Source organism: Mytilus galloprovincialis, chromosome 4, assembly GCF_965363235.1.
Source record: "Mytilus galloprovincialis chromosome 4, xbMytGall1.hap1.1, whole genome shotgun sequence".
Classification (NCBI taxonomy): Eukaryota; Metazoa; Mollusca; class Bivalvia; order Mytilida; family Mytilidae; genus Mytilus; species Mytilus galloprovincialis.
Genome location: NC_134841.1, coordinates 12,522,914 through 12,535,836, shown reverse-complemented (window position 1 = coordinate 12,535,836; position 12,923 = coordinate 12,522,914). Strand labels below are relative to the sequence as shown.

General features: G+C 31.3%; 2 protein-coding genes across 2 annotated transcripts; one reads left to right on the top strand and one right to left on the bottom strand.

The window, feature by feature from the left end:
- Positions 1 to 997: 997 nt before the first annotated feature.
- LOC143071383 (protein fem-1 homolog B-like) lies at positions 998 to 4,766 on the top strand. The gene has a single exon (XM_076245637.1). It carries the CDS (start codon positions 1,312 to 1,314, stop codon positions 3,202 to 3,204), a length of 1,893 nt encoding a protein of 630 aa, XP_076101752.1. The 5' UTR covers positions 998 to 1,311; the 3' UTR covers positions 3,205 to 4,766.
- A 6,394-nt stretch (positions 4,767 to 11,160) lies between these two features.
- On the bottom strand, positions 11,161 to 11,835 carry LOC143070969 (uncharacterized). The gene has a single exon (XM_076245067.1). The coding sequence runs from the start codon at positions 11,833 to 11,835 to the stop codon at positions 11,161 to 11,163; it is 675 nt and encodes a 224-aa protein (XP_076101182.1).
- Between the last annotated feature and the right edge of the window lie 1,088 nt (positions 11,836 to 12,923).

Genomic DNA, 12,923 nt, shown 5'->3' with positions numbered 1-12,923 from the left:
AAACCTAGATTGAAATGATTGATTTTTTGTTAACCTGTGAAGTATAATAGTCACAGGTTTAAGATAAGATTTCACATATTTCAATATCAATAAATAAGCAGTTTGCGTCATTTGACATGTAGGGGGGAATCATGATCCAAGGTTCTGGAACCTTAAAAATCCATCACATTCTTGACACTCAAACCAGGACCACACCAATGCCATCCATACTATATCATGGTCAATCCTAAAAGGACCACTATAAGGATTTATAAGGGGCATTGTCTGTCAAATTCATGTACACCGATTTGACTTAAACAATCAAATTTGATTTATAACATACCAAAACGTATATCCATTTTATAAAGAGTCTTAAATATACAATTTACAAGACATGAGATTGATAATATGTATCATAGTTCCGTGTGTATTTTAGCCAAGTCACCATCTAATTAACTATCGAGTTGACCTTCAAAGACTGCCGATGGTTATATAATCGATAAAATCAATATAGATATAAATAGATAGCGAACTCGTGCAATCGGATTTTTCTAGGTCTGTTTAAATTCATATTATAGGTAAAAATATATATGTAAATCATCGCTCTATCTGTATAAGAATGAGTTTTTATGGATTAAATCAGTCATTCAAATGGTTTACGATCATTTACCTTTGTTTCATTATCAATGTAGACACTATGGTTACTTTTTCTTTTGATAACAGTCTGAACACGCATAATTGATTCATGCGCAATCCATCTCTAGCTAGGGGTTAAATTGAAGGTAACATGAATGCGGATTCAATGAGGTAGAATTAATTTATTGACTTGCAAGCATGTGGATAATTATCAGCAATGTTTCTTAGCTTATTAATTTTGACCAAATTGAACCATACTGGATGGTAAAAGCGAATAATTATTTCACTATTTTACTTTTATTAATGATTGAACAATTTCCTTTTTTTTTTTTGTATATCGTAGTTAGTGCCCCTTGAAAGGATACACAAACATTCCATTTGCATCTCTCTGTTGTGTGATTCAAGGTGAACAATGCCAACATGAAGACAAATATGTCACAGATAATACCAGATAGACTTGTGCTCGGCTGTATGTTTCTGAAATTACTTGAAATCATAAATTAGATAAATGTTGAATGATTACAGCTTCGTTCATTCTTCTTTGTAACTCTTGTAAGAAGCCTACGAATTAGAGTCATGCCCGAAAACGAAAGACATAATTTATCTACACCACCAAATATCACAATGCAATGATCGCTTCTCTCCCTTCCCACGTAAAGTTAAATTCAAAGATTTCGATGACATTAAAAGGTAAAGATGTCAAAGGATATAACAGAAGAAGCAGTAAAAAGTTTGAAAGCGAAGGTGTATGCTTGTGCAAGAGATGGTATGGCTATCAGTATTTTCGCCATGCTGTGGAATTCAGACAAAACAATTATTCACGAAGTTCTTAATCACGTCACTGAAGAAAACGAACAGAAAACTACACCATTAATTATTGCGGCTAGAAATGGGTCCGAAAAAGTAGTATCTATATTATTATCAAACTTCAATGTAGATATAGAACAAACAGGCACTGTCAAATTCGAAAATTACACTATCGATAAAGCTACAGCTCTTTGGTGCGCTGCAGGGGCTGGTCATTTTGGAATTATTAAATTACTGATCCAAAACGGTGCCGATGTTAATCACCCAACTAAAACGAATTCAACACCTTTACGAGCTGCATGCTTTGATGGAAGATTAGAGATTGTCAAGTACTTAGTCGAACATAAGGCAGACATCAGTCTCCCAAATACTTACCGTAATACTTGTCTCATGATAGCGTCCTACAAAGGTCACATTGAGGTAGTGAAGTATTTGTTGGAAAAGAAGGGTAATCCAAACACTGTTGCTCATTGTGGTGCAACAGCTTTACACTTTGCTGCTGAATGTGGCCATGTCAGTATTGTGAAAGAACTTATAAACTATAGGGCAAAACAAATTGAAAATGATCATAAAATGACTCCATTGTTAGTTGCTGCCGAGGCTGGAAAATTTGAGGTTGTTGACTATATGGTTTCTTTACCTAGTTGCACTAAAAAAGACAAAATTGATGCTTTAGAACTATTAGGAGCTTTTTATGCAAATGACAAAATTGAATATGACCTAAACAAAGCTGTCCAATACTTTGAAGAAGCTATGCATGTGCGATATAGTGATCCAGATAACATTATTTATAAAGAATATTGTCCACCTGTCCCTGCATATGAGAATGTTAAGGAATGTCAAACTTTAGAAGATTTACAGAAAATCAAAGGACATCGTAATGCAATTCACATGCAGGCTCTAACTGTCAAAGAAAGAATCCTTGGTGAAGACAATCCTGAAGTTGCTAGTGCTTTGATATATCGTGGGGCAGTCTACGCAGATAGTGCTAGGTTTAGTCGATGTATTGAGTTGTGGTTTCATGCATTGAAACTGCGTCAGAAGAATAAGAGTTCTGTTTCGAAAGATTTATTGAGATTTGCTCAAGTGTTCTCTCAAATGATTCATGTTGGAGAAAAATTAGCAATAGCAGTTGTGGCTCAGGTTTTTGAAAAGGCTGTAGATGAACTTGTTTTTGATTCAGAGAAGTTAGTATTAGATGTGGAAAATGTAACAGCAAAAGAATTGTTTCAAATTAATATTCACACATCTTTATATCTTTTAGTTATTGCTCTTCACTGTGATCATTCAGAAGAAGAATTAGAAAAACTCAAGGCCTTGACTTACAAATTTGTCAAACTTAATCCTCTATTAGAAAACAACTATACTCCACTTCATATGGCAGTAGATTCCGCAACCATGGTGGATGACTTTCATGTTGAAGAAGTAGTATCTTTTCCTAATGGACTGTTGACTGAACTTTTTATGCAATGTGGAGCTTGTCCAAATGTCATTGACTGTCAGAAAAACACACCATTGCATATAATTGTCCGACACAATGATCCTGATACACTAAGCCAGTGTATGCTTAGTCTAATAAAGAATGGTGCTCATACAGATATGTGTAATCTTGAGAAGAAAACACCATTAGAATGCTCAAAATCTGATGTGGCATGTTCAATAATGAGGAACAACAGTGAAATTTCTCTCAAGTGCATTGCTGCAAGGTGTATTCAGAAAAATATGGTTCCGTTCAAGGATTTAGTGCCAGATTTTTTGGAAGAATTTATAGCTATGCATTAATTAAAACTATCAAGATTTTAACCAAATTTATCCGAGGAATGTATATACTAAATGACTAAATGTACCTGATATATTTAAAACCAAACATTTAAAAAAGAAAACATTGTCAAATTATTAAATAATGGATCAGACAATTCAACCTCTAAATTTTATAAATTGGAACTGATTAAAATAATTAATTACATGTACATAAGACAAATGTAAGATTCAAGTTCAGTTGTAAAAAAGATTTGTATTATTACAAATGAAAAAAAATTCTTTCATTGAACTTACATGTACATCATTTGTACATGTATAACCATGCTTTTGCAAATGGGGGAGGGGAAATTTATAAACCCTGTGTTTTTGCAGCTGTGCTTTGATTTTTTACCTTTTTCAACTTAGATTTGGTATTACATTTGTACATGTATCTCACTTTATTAATTATGTATGCATTATTTTATAATTGTAAGTGTGAACTCTGTATACATTTGTACGTATTTGATTTTGATTTAATTTAAAAACCAGAATAATGTTCTGTAAATTAAACTACCCGGTACATTGTTTATCAAAAAAGTTTTTTACTGATTATTGCATATATACATTGAGCATAGTTTCCATATTTTTTGTAGAACCAATTTTAAATTGTAAATTTTCTTTCCAAATTAATTAGCTTTTATATAGATTGTACTAAATGTACTAGTAATTGTGTACATGATAACATTTTTGTACATGGTATATTTATAAAAAAGTATGTGCCATACACAAATGTAATGTTTAGTTTACAACCATTGTTTGTTTTGTTATGTTTGTCATCTGTCACTCATCATGATTATTTACAAAAAAAATGTTTTGAGAGAGATCAACTTTATTTTCCATTTAGCAATTATTTGAATTCAAACTATTTATTTGACTAGTACTGTTATGGCCGATTGCATTGCGTGTGTATGTAAAGGTAATGTCTATTCTTTGGTTAGCTTGCTTGCTAGCTGAACTTTGAAATCATTATTAGGTAAGGTATACTACTCTCCTTTCGAAGTACAATGTGGCATAGTCCTACATACAGATATACAATGTTTGTATATTGGTTATCTGTCAGACTAGTCTACTCTTCAACATGTTAAAGAAGGGTAGTTTAGTACCTAATCTTAAAATGACTTCATGATATTACCTATACCTACAAACTCAATGGAATGGGCTGTAAGAATAAACATGTACATGTAGATAACTAACATTGTTTATCATCTACTTGCTTCAACAACAATAGTTCTCTTTTATTAAGCATGTTAAGATAGTCTTATTTAGAGAATTTAAACAAGGATCTGATCTTCCAGAAGCAGGATATAAGACGTGTCCCTTTGTGTTACATAAACTGAATAAAATACAGTTTACATATTGTAATTTAAAAAAAAAACTGTTTGTTCCATTAAAGTTTATTTGAAGATCTGTGTGAAGTCATATCATAATTCACTGTGTACTTTATTTAGTGTATCAGTACCTTATTTGGTGGTAATAAAAAATAAAAAAAATTAAATGAAACTATGAAAATTAGACCTTAAAAATGATATGTGTTTCCACTATACATTGTACAGTACAACCCATGACATCCTCTTAGTAATGTCCACCCTCCTGCATGGTCAACATTCAATGGTGAACATTTATTGGGGTATTCAATTTTGAGATGTTGGCCATTTATTGGGGGTCATAAAACATAACATAGGTAGATTTTTTGTCTTATTATGTTACCTGTTAAAATCAATCAGGGTTGAAGTTTTCAGCTGGTATGTTTCATTTATATTTACCTGTACAGGTAACTCAGGTTTCTTTTAAAATTGACATTTCAACTTTTTTGGAAAATGTAGAATAAAATATTATTTTAGTCTGTAATTTTTTATTATTATTTTTTGTCTTTAATTTATATAATTTTTTTATTTTTCTAATTGTTTTTTTTCATTTTTGGATGTGTTTTTTTATTTCTTTTTTGTTTCTTATTCTTTTAATTTCTTCTTGGTAAGAATCTTGAGAAGAAATGGCAAAAAGTGAAAGATAAAGTTATTGACTAGCATTTGAGATAAACAGACTTTTAATAATTGTTTTTAGTGAAAGGTTAATGTACATGATGTACATTGATGCAATTGGGTTTTTTTGTATTAATAAATGAATTATTACTATTATCAATAACTAATAATCATGCAAATGATTTTTATTTAAAATGAAAGTAATTAAACAGGTCAGTTTCATAACAAACTAAGATGATCAATATCAATCCTTTTACAATAAATTTTGATAATATCTAATATTATTCAGGAAAACTGCAAGTATCATAATATATGGTTTAGGAAAAAATAATTTTGTTATATCTAAGTATTTTCAAATCTCAAAACAAGAGTTGTGCACAAACCATCACTGAATTTAGACTTATTTTCCAAATGCCCACCATCATCAAATTTTGATAGATGTTCATTAAAAATGCTAATCATGATGAAAATGTTCTTATATATATCTGAATAAAGTGAATCTTATGAAAAGAAATTACTTTAAGAAATCTTCTTGAAAATTATTAAATATGTTATCTTCAGTTTGGTTAATTTCTGTCCAAATCTGTCTCCAGAAAAAATTAAGTGCTCTTCTAAAGATGGTGACACTTTTATGGTCTATTAATTAAATCATAATTTTGTTCTGTGTATTATATTGTTGTAAGTGCTGGACTGGCATGATACCTTTTCTTGGTATACATCTGAAAAGAATATTTCACTCAACCTAGGCCTTTAGAATAATTTAAATAAAGTTAATAATTGTAGGGACTTGAATGAATTTAGTCTTCAAAAGTCCTTAATAAAAAATTATTTAAAGAAAAATCTATGAATAAAAACTTATGATAAAAACTGTAAACTCGATTTTGTCTATAGGTAGAAAATTGTTGGTCATAAATTTGGAAATAGAAAATAGTGGACAATATATAATTCCTAGAAAGGATAGAATATATGTAAACTGTACCACTTGTTGGTCAATGTAGAACAGTCCTTTGTCGATTGTAAAATTAACAAAACAGCTTTAGATCATTTGTAGATAATCTATTTCAATTTGGAAATTATTTACCTTCTTATAAAAATGTCTCTTACCCAAGAACAAAAAGTAAAAGAAATGCTTAACCTCTAAATTATGGATCATGTTTAAAATATCATATGACAATAAAAATATTATCAAATTTTGTTGTAATGAGTATTTCTAATATTTATGTTTTATTTGATAGAGAAATAATGAATTGCCTAAATTTTTTTTAACACAAGTCTTCAGACAATTATAAACATATATATGTTAAACAATGTTGAATGCAGATCAGTCTATCTACAATAATAAACCATTTTGATTTTAGAAAATTAATTTGAGAAACACCTTTTCAATAGAAAAAGTTAGGCATTGTAAATGTTTGCAGTTGAAAATGATATTCATTTATTCTTCACTTACCAAAAAATAGACTTAATACATTTAAAATAAAAATAACTTAAATTGATTAAAAAATATTTAAAAGGTATTATATGAAAACCAATAGTAATGAAACAATTAGTTTTTATTAAGCAATTTGTTCAACTAATTTTATTATTTCATTTTATTTTTGAATTTCCTGTCATAATCACAGTTATTAAATTTGACAAACACATATTTTTTACCTGAGACACTGTCACATGACCTGTAAGTTATATAATTTTAACACTTCAATGCATACAAAATTTCCCTTTATCCTTGACTAGTTTTTGAGTAATACCTTGTGTATTAAAAAAGCAACAGGGGGTATGATGATGGACATCTAGGGCCACCATGGTCAACATATTTTTTATGGCCACCATTAATAAGATAAAGTCACAATTACTGGTAGAGTTGACATAATGTTGGTACTAGGCAAATATTTTCTTTTCCTTTTTCATGAAGTTGTCAACTGGTTTCAACAGGGGAAACTGTCTGATTGAAGAACTGTTTGTAAAAGAATGACTTAAAAATCTTTAGGTTAGGCTTACAAACTTGGGTTGGAGAAACACATGTTTTTTTTTATGCATAGGCAGATTAGAAACAATTCATCAAAATTCTCTGAGAAATACATTATTATGATTGCGTATGTTCTTATAAGAGTATCTTCTTTTTTTTTTTTTACTTTACAGGTATTTTGCACTAAAGTGATTTATATTTTCTGCTGTTTTGTTTTATTTCAATTTTATACCTTTGGATCATGAATTTCAAATTAATGAAGCAAATTATATTAACTGTTTGTCAGTAAGTTATTAGAAAATATTGGATTTCTTCCTGTGTCCAATTTTTTTTTTATTATAGAAACAGATTGGTACATATACAAATCAGGGTTCATTACATCTGAAATTTACATGTAAGAATGATGGAGTTGTCTCTCTTTGTCCAAATCTAGATACTTTTAATAAAAAAATACATTATAAATGTTGACATATATTTTGTTTAGTGATAAAGTTAAAAAGTTTATACACAAAAAAGTAACAATCAGTACATTTTTTTCTAATGAACCAAATTACCATTCTGTTAGTTTATTGTAAAGTTTGTTTATTGTGTTATGAGTAATTACATTGTAATTAAGTTGACCTTCAAAAGGCACCTGAATTGTTGATAAAATTATCTGTATCTACATAAATCATTTCATCTCCTTATAGTTTTAAGGAGTATTTTGACAAGTGATACTTTACAGAGTTAAGTGGAATTCATGTAACATTTGTAATGAGTCATTTTACTATATGTTGTCTTCCTTATTTGCCTGAACATTAATGTAATGTCAGTTAATTATTTGTTTACTAAGATGATTGTTGAGATTTCAACAGTGCAATCATGATCAAAACCCTATTGTTATTGGCTTGATGTTGTTATCCATGTTTCATTGTATGTATGTAGCCATATTTCAGTCCTAGGCCTCCTCTGTATCTTTGTTGGTAAACACTAAATTGTAGTGAAGGGTCCCTTCTTTAGATCATATCCATGCCAATGTCATGGAATTTATTGATTTTGTCTACTTTTTAAATATTAATTTCTTAACCAATTTGTTTGTATATCATTGTACATGTATGCAATAATACAGGTTAGTACTTGTCATACTAAATATTTCATTTGAAAATATATTAGTTGCAAAAAGTAATGCATGCATATTGTACATGAAACTGATGAATATACTTGTCTACCAACCAGACTTGGATTTATAGAGGGGCCCAGGCCCCCAACCCTCCTTTTCTTGGAAAAAAAATGGTTGATTACATAGGGAATCACTGAAGCATGACCCCCTCTAAGGCAGTCACTGGGCACCGACTTATAAAAATTTCTGGATCCGCTGTTTGTCCGAAATAAAAGTTAATTGCTTCATTTTTCAGTTGAGTTATAGAATGGATTGTAAATATGGTAAATGAATTAGTTATTAATTTCATTGTCATCATTTTATTGTTTTGTCCTGGATAGACCTGAAATATTTGCCACTGCTAAGCATGCTTTTATTTAGTGTGTCATTGTTAATTAAGAGCTTAAAGCTTAAAATGTTTTTGTTGTGATTGTAAATTGTATGATATTCTGTTAATCTGTGAAATTGTAATTTATTGAATAAGTGTCTATAAATACAAGTTTTTTTATCTACTGTGTGTTTGTTTGTAATCTTTATATAACTTATTTACCCAACAATCATGATAATGATATCATACTGACTTCACAGCATTCAAGTCAATATTTGAAATTAATAAGTGAATTACAAGGCTTCTTATCATAGATGTTTTAGGGGCGGACAAAAGTGAAATCAACAACTAATTCCATGGAATACTCAGATATGACAACCATTGTCAAGGTTCTTAACTTGTGACAGGCACATTAGTATGTGGAAGAGTTGAACGGTGGTATTCTGTTTTTAGTTTGTTTTCTAGCTTTGTCTACTTTTAATGTTAAGTCTTCTCAGTCTTTTAAAGAGTAGGCAATATTAATGATAAACAGCCAGTGATTTCTCCTGACCATGATCCAATATTCCTGTTAAGATATTTCCTTCTGCATGACAGGTCAAAATATTTGGTTTATATTGAATACATTAATCTTCAATATTAAAGAACAATAGCAACAACCAACTTCTCTGAAAAATAGACATACAAACATTTGCATGAATTGTTTTAAATTTTTCATTTAGGTCCTTTTATAACTTGTTGAGCGGGATAGGATTTGATCACTGTCAGACCGTACAGTGACCTATACTAGTTGATAACCTTTTACAGAGGCGGATTTAGGGGGGGGGGGGGCGAGGGGACCAGGGCCCCCCCTTTTTGGGAAAATAATTGGTTGCTTATATAGGTAATCACTGAAGCATGACTGGAGCGGCCCCCTCTTAGGTCAGTCAGTGGGCCCCTACCCGCCACTGTTTTAAATCATTTGATGTCGGTTTGAAAGTGTCTCTGACATTGCAATCATACCTCATTTTCTTATTTTAATGAACAACCTTCAACTCATTGTCCGGATTATCTTAATTTTACTTTTAGTACAGATTGTGGTTGAAGTAATGTGTAAATCAGTTTTACATGCTCACAAACCTCCCCTTTTCCTATCAAGACAAAATCATGGAACTAAAGTTATAAAAAACAATAACTTTGTAAGTTTAAGGAATGAAAACGATAGTTATGGATTTTGGCTTTTGCAATATATAAATACATGTATTGTTAATTGTCTTATGTTATGTTATTGCATTATACACAGGAGTGCACACAGCTTTACTAATCATGATTAAATCATGTTTGTTGCCTTTAAGGGTCTTCTAATGACATTTACCACATCCACATAGCCCCTCAGTGGTCCAGTAGTACATTGTAGCATGCTAGCCTCCCGTTGTTTTCATTAGTAAAACTCAGTTAAAATTGGTATGTGGTGGTTGTCAATGAATCAAACACCATTAAGGAGTAAGAGCAAAGATTGGTTGGCTAGCTATATATATAGAATAATTTAGGATGACCTGCTTCCTGTATTTTCCTCATAACCTTCTGAACAAGCATTTTAAAAATTCAGCTTGGTATGTCAAGTCTAGTATAAAGCAGGGTTTATATTAACCTGTTCTTGTCATGAATATGTATTTTTAAATTCGCTGCTGGACAGTTACAGCCATCCATTCATCCATCAAGCATGCCATTAGTCCGAGATTACTCTGATGTCCAACGGCTGTTGGATGTCGGAGTTATCTCGGACTAGCATGCCATACACCAAATATAGTTGAACCCATTGCTTCTTTAAGCTTAGACACAGACCAAACTTTGAAAACTAAACCTGGACAAATGAATCATGAAATTGCTGATCAAGGCAAGATAAAACCTGTCAGACAAAAGGAGATAAAACCTGTCAGACAAAAGGAGATAAAACCTGTCAGACAAAAGGAGATAAAACCTGTCAGAGATAAAACCTGTCAGACAAAAGGAGATAAAACCTGTCAGACAAAAGGAGATAAAACCTGTCAGACAAGCTTCAGTAGAAAGTATCTGAAAAAAGGTCCAACTAAAATCAAATTTAACATGGTAAGATGAATATCACTACACTATTTTATTGACCCATTGCTTATAGTATCTGAGAAATAGACCTCATCTAGGAAACTGAACCATCATCACTTGCCCATCAAAGGAGGTCCAGGTAAAGTGAACACACATGTAGACCAAAATATGTACATCTCCATTAAATGATATAGTTTTATAGACATCTTTAAGTAGGTTTTGTTAGAATAAAGGACATGACCACTTTTCGTTAGGACTTATTTGTGTGTTTTTTTTAAAACCAATTCAAACTGTGTATCTTTTTTTTTCTTTTTCTCCAAATGTGTATTTTAGATTTTCAAAATTAGTCTCTTTAGTAGAAAATAATTTTATGAAATTATACAAAATTGTCTTGTGCATAAAAACTGTTATAATAAATTGGATGTATTAAACTCAAATACAGGTTAGTTATTCATTATATTTTTTAATGTTAACAGCCTGATAATGTCACTTGATAAAGCCTTGAGTCCTTTTCTTTACCACTAGTGGGTTTTGAACATCCTATATAGATTTGCCCTGTTGGTGTAAAGGCAAGGCAGTATGGATGGATTCTTTTCATAACCTTGGTATCATAATGAAATAAAAGTTTCCCTGTAGAATTTAAAATATGAAACACCTCTGTGCCTACATCCACTACAATAACATTGTCTCTGGGTGTTGTCACTATTCTAACAGGTGTGAATGGTATATCCCTGTTGATATTTATATGTCCTGTATATATATTGACTATATCACCTCCCTGTCCTAACACCACCACTCTACCTCGGTCACTATCCACCTCACTATCTGCCACATGTATGTTCCCATTATTGGTACTGGTAATGCTCTGTGGATAGGTAAAGATAGGTTGGTCCTGTTGATCATGTTCATACACTGTCTCGTGGTCTCCATTCTCATTCATCACAAACACGGCTCTTCTACCTAGTTCATCATCATTGCCTCCTACCACTACTTCATTACCACTGGTAATGTGGACGGCAGTACAAACAAAAGGGTTCACATTATACATAGCGTCTGTCAATTCACCAGTGATACTATTGAGTTGTTTTAGAGTTGATTCTCCTTCTATACACAGCAGAATTTCATTAGATGGAAGTATCGCCATACTATAGATATTGACCTTGAAAGAAGATACTATGTTGAGATTATTTCCCTCAGATTTTACTTTCACTAACTTTTCATCTGTATCACAATTCATCCAAATTGCCCTGTCAGAACATGGAATTATATCTGTTACAACAGAAAGTTCAGTCTGATATTCTGAAATAATTTGGAGCGCAACACCTAATTTAACTTGACTGACTTCATTTTGTAGGACTCCAACATTAGACTGAGTGATCTCCCCTGGAACAAATTTTGGAATGGAATTGTATGATGATTTGGTTCTTGGTGTGGGTATATATAGTGAATTCTCAAGTTGGAAAACTTCTTGAAAGAACTTAGCAATATCTGTTGCCTTAATAAAATTTTCTATTTCATTGTTCTTGTCCTCTACCTGTTTCATAGACTTTACTATAACATCAAGATCAGAGTCAATCGAATGCATTGTTTCTTTTTGATATTCACTTACTTCATGTTTTAACTCTTCTATGTGTTTGTCAACTGTTTGCTTTAAAGCATTCCCATGATTTTCAATGTTTTGTATAACCTCAGTGTACTTTTCATTTTCTCCAGACTTGCATTGTTCTAAAAGTTCTTTCTTTGTTGCCAGCTTAGCTATGTTGGTTTGAATTTTACTTTGTCCTCTCTCTAGCTTCTCTATTTTCATATTGAATCTCTCACCGATTTCAATTAAATCATGTCCTTTGTGAATTTTAGAAATGCATATTGGACAAACTAGACTGTCACAGTTTGTACAGAAGCGACAGTACAATTGTCCAAAGTGATCTGTGCATTTGATGTTCAAAAACCCCACTTCCTCAGAATGTACACCTATTTGCTTAATATCAATTATCTTATGATTCTGGGAATTTTTAATTTTTGAATGTTTTCTATCCCTACAGTTAGTACACAATAATAATCCACAGTCTTCACATTTCCATTTTATTGTTTCATTTTCACACAAGTTACATTTGACTGGTACTTGACATTTTCTAAATGATTGAGAGGACGCCATTTTGATAGATCTACTACAGTTTGTTTAACAATGATGATGGAAGTTTTTAACAACTATGACTGGCAAAACATCCCTCT

Coding starts and splice junctions, on each gene's coding strand:
- LOC143070969 (XM_076245067.1), bottom strand. CDS start 11,835: ATGGCGATACTTCCATCTAATGAAATTCTGCTGTGTATAGAAGGAGAA.
- LOC143071383 (XM_076245637.1), top strand. CDS start 1,312: ATGTCAAAGGATATAACAGAAGAAGCAGTAAAAAGTTTGAAAGCGAAG.